The sequence below is a fragment of the Callospermophilus lateralis genome, chromosome 6, assembly GCF_048772815.1.
Source record: "Callospermophilus lateralis isolate mCalLat2 chromosome 6, mCalLat2.hap1, whole genome shotgun sequence".
Taxonomy (NCBI): Eukaryota; Metazoa; Chordata; class Mammalia; order Rodentia; family Sciuridae; genus Callospermophilus; species Callospermophilus lateralis.
Window position 1 is genome coordinate 28,875,916 of NC_135310.1, and position 9,662 is coordinate 28,885,577.

Sequence of the window (9,662 nt, forward strand, 5' to 3'; positions counted from 1 at the left end):
TGCTGCTGGGGATTGAACCCATGGCCTTGTGCACGCGAGGCAAGCATTCTACCAACTGAGCTATATCCCCAGCCCTCTTTTTTGTACTTTTATGTAGAGACAGAGTCTTGCTGAGTTGCTTAGGGCCTCGCTCAGTTGCTGAGACTGGCTTTGAACTCACGATCCTCATGCCTCAGTCTCCTGAGTCACCTAGGATTATAGGCATGCACCACCACAACCAGCCCCAGTTCACTTCTTGATGGCAAGTGCCACAACTTCAGATCATCTTCTTTGTATGGAACTATCCCATCCTCTCGAACACAAGGTCCACGAGAACAGGCCACTTCTGTCGTGTGCACAGTTGTCTCCTCAGTAGGAAGCTGAGCTAAAGCGAAGAGTGAAAGGTGGTCGCTGGAGCTGGGAAACAAGAAGTCACTGACAAAGGATGGGGTGGCATGTTTGCTCAGTACTATATCCCAGCCCCTCATGGGGTGCCCATAATACAGGCTCCATAAAAACCTAAAGAATGAGTAAATGTCATTTCAGGGAAATGTTTAAGGGGAACAGCCAGAATTTCAGGAAGACAAGTAATGCCTAGGAAAGAGTGGATAAATGCAATGAGTTTCAAGGAAGCCATTACTTGAATCTGTGCCTATTTTGAGCAGAGTGATGGGAGCATTTGGGAGAGAGGCACTGCAGAGGAGAGGGGAGAGCTCATTGGTAAGGCAAAAATTAGATCAACAGCACAAATGGAAGGCTGAGCCTTAGAAAAGTGTCTAGACATATATTTCCCATAGGTAAGGTAAGGAAAAAGATGCAAAAGAAATGTTAACATAAGGGCTATTTCATGACCAGCCACATGATTAAAATAACAATTCATTGCTGTGAGAAATACTTTCTAGGCTGATTAATTTATGGCTGAAAAAAAAAAAGTCTTAGTTTTAAGGAAGAAGAGGGGGAAAATGGGATACTTTGAACTCAACTGGTATAAAATCAAGTTTTTCTTGAACATGTTTTAGATTACAACTGAATCTTGGTTATCAGAAATATGCTTCTCTCATTTAAGTGAAATTTACTGCATGTGTGACACATGTTTTGTATAGGACTATAGGTTGAACTTTAGAAATATTTGCCTCATAACAGTAGAGGTTAGTACTGTGGACATTCATCAGTAGGAGAGCTAACAGACATCTTCTAGTAAGTGATGGTAAATGTGCTATAAAAGAATCTTAATTTCTTTTTGGCAAGCATAAATGTGCAAGGAATCAATAAATTTAATATGCATCTCAAGGAAATATATTCAGAAAATAATTGCCTAGAATTTTAAAATTTATATCCATAATAATTTCCAAGCCAGAAATCTAGCTTGGTTTTTTTTTCTATCAAATATTACAATCTCAAAGGTATCGCTGAGATCATAATCACATGAATTATTTCTATGCAGGAAGAACACTACCGCACAGTCTGCCTGTGGGGCTTAGAAGGCAACAGCATGGAGTTAGAAGCCAGACTGCCTGGGCTCTCATCAGCCTCTGCCCTTACAGGGTAGTCTACAGCAAGTTACCTAACAGCTCTGTGTCTCAGTTCCTCATCTGATCAAATGGGGATGATCAGATAGGTGCTACACTAAGGATAGCACATCTAGAAGGCAATGTATAAACACTGGCTATGGAAATAATAACTATAAGGGTGTTGGTCTACTGCATCTGGATTAGGGAGACTAATTTTAAAAGATAATGTTAGGGTTGAAAGGGACCTCAGGCATCACCAGCCCCATTCAACCCTCTGGATACTCACATCTCCCATGTAAGCAATTGTCTCCTGAGAAGTGACTGTGTGTCCTGTGCTTAAGCAGGCAATGACAGAAGCAGTACCACTCGTGGGCAGCTGTGATTGTTGGAAGATACTGAGCTCCAGCCTACTTTTCTCCCCCACTCCTAAAGCCACCATCCCCAGGAGCCCACAGCAGAGCTACAGCCCTTTCCACAACTGGCTTCCAGGGACCAAATGTGACTTTATCTTCCCTAGGACAAGCGTTTTCCAGCACCATTAGACAAGGACCTCTATCTGCATTTTACAAATCATTTTGTAACTGTGGAAATATGACATGAAACAATCTAAGAACTCAAGTGAATTCTTAAATTATATGTCTGTGTTTATTTCTTTAATAAGTATTTATTTATTTGGCAATGCTAAGGATTGAACCCAGGGCCTCATGGTTGCAAGGTGAGCTCTCTAACACTGAGCTACATATCCAGCACAAAACATGCCTTTATGGGATGTCATACAAGACAGGAAGTCCCTAGCTTCATAAACGTATTCTCTGTCACTGATTATAATCCACACTTTTGGGTAAGAGCTTTCTTGTGCAGGGGGCACTGGGCAGACGGGGACGATGGCTCAACAGAGACTGTAACAATGGCAGCCGCAAAAGACAATTTATTTTTGTGTCCAACTGACTCTCGCCGGGCCTCCAGGCCTGCTGGCCTCATAGCTCCACACAGGATAAATCTTGAATGTCTTTGCTGATATTATCTGGAAGGAAGAACATCCATGGACTCAAATCCAAGCAGAAGAAGGCAACATAATTGTGATATTGTGAACAAGACAGAAGTCTGTGACCCATTTACATTTACAGACTTTGTCCCCTGTTATCTGAATATCTAAACAAAGCTTCAAGCATTAAGAAGGCACATTGGAAATAAGCTCAATTCATAGTGGTACTCTCAAGTTAGAAGATACCGCACATAGCTTTATTTCTAGGAGGGGTTGAGGTCTGCAGTTAGAGCAAAGGCGTGCCCCAGGCAATGGACTTCCTTTCACTTTCTCATTCAAGTTCTTTGGAGGGTTCACTCTTCTGTATCAACCACACTTCATTGTTTCTGTTGAGCAATTTGAAAGGACTGTTGTAGCCCGCAGTATAGAAAACCTTTTCGTCAAAAACTTTCCCTTCTTCCCTCAAAATGCTTGCTAATGTCAAAAGCTGTTCTTGATTCTTCTGGGCGCTAGAGAATCCATCGAAAGACCTACAAAGGAGAAAATAAATAAACATGAGTGATTTCCTTACTGATACTAGAAGAGCAGGAGCTGGTACCCTAACACTGGATACAGTGCAGCTTCTAACCACTATGCTGACCCTTCTGGTCCCACAGCTCCCAGTCCCATGTGACCTCGAACCCACTGAGGAGAACCAGGAGGACACCTAGGTCCCATTGGCTGACAGGCAGATTTGGAACTTACAAGATCTCATATTCTCAAACCTGTGCTCCTCAAACTTCGCTGGGCATAAGAATTATTCTGCGATCTATTAGAAATACATTCAGGAGATCTGCGGAAGGGCTTTAGAATGTATGTCTAACAATTTCCCAGATATGTGCTGATGCTCCTGGATACAGAACCACACTGAAATCCCTTTAGATACCACCCTCTTTTTGTTTCTTTCCCTTTTTTAAAATTTCTTTCTTTCTTTCTCTCCCTTCCTCCTTCCCTTCCTCCCTCCCTCCCTTCCTTCCTTCCTTTCTCTTTTCTCTTACTCTTTTCCTTTCCTCCCTTCTCTCCCCTCTACCCCAGGGTCTTACGATGTTATCCCGGCTGTTCTCAAATTCTAGGACTCAAATGATTCTCCTGCCTCAGACTTCCAAGTAGCTGGGACAAGAGGCACATGCCACTATGCCCAGATCAGAATGTCAGTTTTCCATTGAACAATTTCCCTGCTTTTCTCCTTTGGGCAAAAAGTAGGGACTGGGTTACAGAAGAATATAATTAGTTTAGATCTCTACACATTTATACTCTAATGAAGAGACCAACATTTATTTGGGCGGCTCTATGTACCCCAAGTAGAGGTAACAGTGGCAGAATCAAAGTTCTACAGGAGCACTGAAGATATGATTAAATTCAGGGTAAGGGATCTCATCTAAGTTAGTCCAGAAATGGAGGATGAATAAAGAAAGGGAAGGGATAAATGAGGGATATAAAGAGTACAACACATTTTTATAGTGAGGCATAAAATAAAATCTGAAAGGTGAGTTGAAGCCAGAAGGAAGAACCTTAGTCTAAGGCCTTTTGAGGTTATTAAAAAGGATGTTGAGCAGACAATAACCTGGTCAGATCGGGGTAAGGATACAAGCAGAGAGATGGAACATAGATTGGAGGGGAAGAGCTAGGAGACTGTTCTAAAAACAGGGAAGAAAAGATTTAAATAAAATGAGGAAAAGAGTAAAAATTGAAATATAAATTTTAAAGTATGTAAACAAAAACATTCTGAGATTATATCATGACCTGGCTGAGCTGCTCGCTTATGAGTACAATGAATTTGACTTTGAAGGTTAAGAATAAGAAATGCTGACAAAACTATTTCTAATTTTTTTTTTTTGGTATAAGTTTCATAATCAATGGGCCAATGAAAAAAATCAGCCCTAACCTGAATCATACAAGATTCAGGACCCAAAGAACACAAACTATGTTGATTTTATTCAACGATTTCTTGCCTATGCCTGAAATCATTCCTTTTAAATCCACATTGAATAAATGTAAGCATCTCTGTATTCATGTGAAGACAAAGTGAGCTGCGGCAGGAGAGCTGATTCAATTCTGCTTTGTACACAGAATACAATTCTGAGCCTTGTGTTAAGTAACATTTTGGATCCAATATTATTTATTTTTTTTAATGAACAGTCAACACTATGTTCAGCCTACAGGAAATTTGTTTTCATATTCCACTTTTTCCTTAAATAGGAATCTTGAAGACACTAATTAGAAGTCGTCTTGTGTTTTCTGAACACTTGTTCTACAAGGATCTATCTGCTGCTTTATTCTGTACACATACCTGTGTACCCCCAGCCCCAAACACCAATCCTGCTAGGAGCTGGAGCATATGGACATGGGGACAAGTTGTCATACTCTTAAGGAGTTTATAAGTAAGTCATTATAACTGAGAAGAATAACAATAGGAGGAAGGGCATTCACAGGGTGAATTCCAGGTTCAGCTCAATGGGCCAAAGGACACAGCCCTTTGTGGAAATAGGCACTGCAGGCCAGAGAAGGTTTGGGGATTAGGGAATGCTTATTTTTAGAGCTGCTTGGTTTGATCCCTCAACTTCCATCTCCAAATAGAAATGTAACAGGTAGGGAAGCCAGAACTGGAGACAGTCACTAGATTTGAGAGTCCTTAGACACAGGGAATTGAAGTAATGTGAGAGGATCACCCGCAGCAAGTGTGCCATGAAGATCAACAATGGGCATCAGAAGTGACTCAGAGATGGGGGACCAAGGAGGAGCCCACTGAGGCAAAGAAACAGGAAAGGAATGGTTAGAGAGCACATTCTTAAAGGATAAACAAATATTCAGGAAACAGCCTGGTCAATACATGGACGCTGTGGGGGTCACAGGGAAGAGGACATAATCATGTGACAAATGTATTGCTGAGGATGGCAAGAGCAGTTTCCAAGGAGACAGTGGGAGCTGCATCAGACTGTGATGGTTCTGATGAAGCCCCAGATGGAAATAAGGAACATGTTTTTGGAACCTGAAAGAGAACTGAACCTTGCTATAATGTAGCAAAGAGCTCAGCTGAACTCTGTACATATCCTAATGTTATATGGGAGAGCTTAGAAGCGATTAAATAGGATCGTTGGGTGAAAGTTTTTCTGAGCAAATGAAGATGTGGCTTGGTCTCTATTGAATTCCTACGGCACAATACCAGAAAGGAGAAACAATTTAAAGACAGAATTTTCTTTTTCCTTTGGTACTGGAGATTGAACCCAGGGGCACTTAATCACACGGAGCCACATCCCCAGATCTTCTTTGTATTTTATTAAAGACAGGGTCTCACTGAGTTGCTTAGGGCCTCACTAAGTTACTGATGCTGGCTTTGAACTCTTGATCCTCCTACTTCAGCCTCTCAAGCTGCTGGGATTACAGACATAAACCACTGTGCCCAGTACCTAAATTTTCAGATAATTGTTAGCCTATCCATATTGAAAGAAATGAAAAAGCTTGCACAGGAGAGAAGAATAAAGCCAAGCAACGCTTTGAAAAGGAAATTATTTTGGCACTGTCATCCATACTGAAGACAGGACATATTCTCTAAGAATGGCTCCAAAGGCATTTCAGAGGTTGAGCAGGGGAGTTTCCTCTCCCATCCCAGGCTCAGAATATCAACACATGGGAGAAGACCCATTTCAAAGGAGGGGCTTCCGACCCTTTAGGACCTTGGAGCTCAACGCCTAGCACCACCTCAAGGTTCTACTCCCTGCTTTCCAGAGTGACACTCCTTGACCACTCCAGGTTCAGCTCAATGGGCCAAGGTGATAGATCTTAGCAGCATCCAAACAGTGCCATCTCTGCTAATGTATGGAGTACACAGGCCAAGGGAGTATGACCACCTCCACTTAGATCCTGAAGGATGGAACTACCCAGAGCCTCAGGTACATGAACCAGACAGAGGGCCACAGCAAGCATGGGGCCACCACAGAGAGTCACCTATAGGGCAATTCCTAATGGAATTGTAGGAGCAGGGCACACCAGATTGGTAGAGCTACTATTGTGCAATTCCAGCCTGGAAGAGCTGCAGGTAGCTGACCACAACCCATGAGAGTGGCATCGGGGGTAGGGCCACCCAAAGTTATGGTGTAGGGCTACTTGAAGCGCTGGGAGCACACTCCTGTCCAGCAAAGCTTCAGAGGCATGACCTCCACTCCCGGAGGCCTGGAGGGCAGAGTCTTGAGTCAAAAGAAGATTAATCCTGCACCTTAAGATTTGGGTCTCTGTTGAGACCTTTTATTCATTTCTTCTTCCTTATTTTCCTCTTTTGGAATGTGAGTGTCTATCTTATGACTGTCCCACTGCTGTATTTTGGAAGCAGAGAACATTTGATTTCACAGGCTCACAAATGGAGAGAATTTGCCTCAGGATGAATCATACTTGAGTCTCACCCAGATTTGATTTAAAGGATATTTAGATTAGTCTTTTGAGTTGATGTTGAAATGAGTTAAGACTCTGGGCATTACTGGGATGGAATTAATACTATTTTTTTTTTTTTTTTTTTTTTTTGTACCAGGGTATTTAACAAGTGAGCAACACTGACAGCCCTTTAATTTTTTTTAATGTTTTGAGACAGGGTCTTGCTGACTTGCTTAGGGCCTCATTAACTTTCTGAAGCTGGCTTTGAACTTTTGATCCTCCTGATTCAGCCTCCTGAGCTGCTGGGATTACAGGCATGTGCCACCACACCCAGCTGAAATCAACGCATTTTGTATGTGAGGAGGACATGAACTTTGTGTGACCAGATGTGGAAAGCTGTGGCCTGAATGTTTGTGTCCAAAATTCACATGTTGAAATTTTAACCACCAATGTGATGGCATTAGGCGGCAGGGCCTTTGGAAGATGATTAATTCATGAGGATAGAGCCTCATGAATGGGATTAGTGCCCTTATAATAGGGTCTTAAAGGAGTTTATTTACTCCTTCTACCATGTGAGAATGAAGCAAGAGGTCCCATGTATGAACCAACAAATAATCCCTCCCTAGTCACTGGAACTAGCAGTGCCACAAACTTGAACTTCCCAGCCTCCAGAGCTGGGAAATTTCTGTTTCTTATAAGTTACCCAGTATATGATATTTTGTCATAGCATCCCTAATTACTAAGATAGGTATCATGTACTGTTTTCTAAGGTATTTTTGTTCAGGTTTACCTGGATTGCAGGTAAGAGCAGCCTTATGTTTGGGGTGATATCGTTTATACTGTGTTTTATATGTGGAAGTCTGCAGTAGACTTCTCATTAAATGAATTGATATATCTTGCAACAGACTTTATTAATATTTAAAACGGGGCTAGTTGGAAAACTTCATGAAGCACGTTAGGCCTGTTTTTATGAAAGAGTGAAAAGCTTGTTGGAATTGCACAGGAGCTAAACAGCAAATGTGTGCAAGTAAAACTAGCACTACCACTTACCGCACAAACACAGTCATTTCAGCTCTGTCTTCAATGAAGACATCTGACTCTGAAGGCCGCGGTGGATCAGATTGCTGTTCCGAGGGGATGTATAGGGAGATGGTAATGGTAGATTCACTAAAAGGACCGGAGCCAGGCTCTACGAAGCTAGTCACTGGAGCTGTCATCTTTATTTTCATCTCTGTGCCATAAAAATGAAAATTAAATCTACTGGGCATGTGACTGCTTTTAAAATTTAACCTATTCTTTATCTGAGTTTCTTAATTTACTTTATAATTCTGATATAAATATTTACCTTCAAGATAATTTGCCTCTTTTTAAAAAAGGCCAAAAGTCTCAATTATTCAGGGTTCACATTAAACCTTTCTATACTATTGATAATTTTGGTTAATAAATTCTGTACTTTCAGAGATAAAAGGGGAATGTGAAGATAACATGGTCTAGTTAATCCTGTTTTCTTTACAGTTCAGAAAATGAGGTCCGATAAGCTGAGAGACCTGCCTAAAAATATACACATTTATTTTGGCCAGAGATAAAAGTTATGGCTTGAGACTTGAGCCTCTTAATCCACCATCTTCCTGGCCCCTGGTATATTTTTCTATATCAGTCACCAAATTATCCTGAAGCATTAGCCCTGGGAAAGGACTTCTCACTAGTTATGCAGAGCCACAGACAGCTCACCCAAAAAGACAAGGAGAAAGGTTGAAAAGTACTACCCAGAGGTACCCTCCTCTAACCCATGCAAAGGTACTCCAGGAGCATCCTTGTGTGAAAAGATCAAGTCTTTGATGATGAGGGTATTTCTATTATAAAGGATATTTCTGTAAAAAGCTAAAACTCTTACTTAGCCCCAGGTCTCAATCATCACATGCACACTAAGTTACAATTGCTCTTACCTTTCTCGTTTTTGCCTTGAATGTAGCTGTTCAGTTTTGTGAAGCCAGTCTGGATGGCTGAATCCCAGTCCTTAGATTCAACACTAGTGCTGACCCACTTGGCTGGCCCATAGTGTCGGGTCTCATAACTTCCGGCCTGAAGGGAAGAGGAAACTTCCAAAGCAATTCCAAGACAGTAGGACATGAGATGCCACAATTCAGGTATCTTGGTCTTTAGTCTTCCTGGAGCCGTCTTGCCTAGGTGTTGCTGGGCCCTAAGGTTCTGGCTCTTTAGTGCCAGGCCTAGCCTCACCCGGAGGTGTCCCTCTTTTGTATTAGGGTTGGTGACAGCCCCAGCTCCACAGGCCCCAAACCTCAATTCAAGTTCAAAGAAACAGGCATCCATGAGCCTGAGGGTCCCACAGACGGCTTTGGGTCCTAACCAGTTGCCCCCTACTCCCCAGGCCCCAGACAAGAAGTGAATGTGTGGCCTGCACCCAGGGACACAGCTAAATGACTGAAGTTTTCCTGTTTTAGGAACAGGGTCGCAAGTTGGGACTAGGACCATCTGTAGAAAGGGTATTTTTTACTTAACCCCACGGGACCTTCAGGTCTCACTGCAAACCAACCCGAGGCAACCCTACTGGCCGGGATTCCCTCCCCAAAGGCACCCACCTGCGAGCCCGCGTCCTCCGGGGCCTTCCAGTCCGGCGTCTCCACCGCCTGCTCCTCCGCGACCTCGGCTGTCCCCAGGTCTGGCTCGAGAACCTCGGCCATGGGCGGCGCCGATACTGGGAGAGAGCGGTCCAGCTGCTCCCCAGGGCCCCTGTCCCCGTGCTGCAGACGCGCGGCCTCCTG

At 42.8% G+C, this 9,662-nt stretch overlaps 1 protein-coding gene across 1 annotated transcript; it reads right to left on the reverse strand.

Moving 5' to 3' along the window:
- Positions 1 to 2,403: 2,403 nt before the first annotated feature.
- Hebp2 (heme binding protein 2) lies at positions 2,404 to 9,662 on the reverse strand. The gene is made up of 4 exons (XM_076859687.1): positions 9,480 to 9,662; positions 8,826 to 8,961; positions 7,930 to 8,110; positions 2,404 to 3,005 (listed from the first exon to the last, which is right to left on the reverse strand). Exons 1-4 carry the CDS (start codon positions 9,579 to 9,581, stop codon positions 2,807 to 2,809), a joined length of 618 nt encoding a protein of 205 aa, XP_076715802.1. The 5' UTR covers positions 9,582 to 9,662; the 3' UTR covers positions 2,404 to 2,806.

What these genes read in the sequence shown, in the direction of transcription:
- Hebp2 (XM_076859687.1), bottom strand. Translation starts at nt 9,581, where the DNA reads ATGGCCGAGGTTCTCGAGCCAGACCTGGGGACAGCCGAGGTCGCGGAG. An exon ending in CGGAGGACGCGGGCTCGCAG is followed by an intron (nt 8,962 to 9,479) that starts GTGGGTGCCTTT and finishes TCTTCCCTTCAG; the next exon opens with GCCGGAAGTTATGAGACCCG. An exon ending in GAAATGACTGTGTTTGTGCG is followed by an intron (nt 3,006 to 7,929) that starts GTAAGTGGTAGT and finishes TCTCCTTTGTAG; the next exon opens with GTCTTTCGATGGATTCTCTA.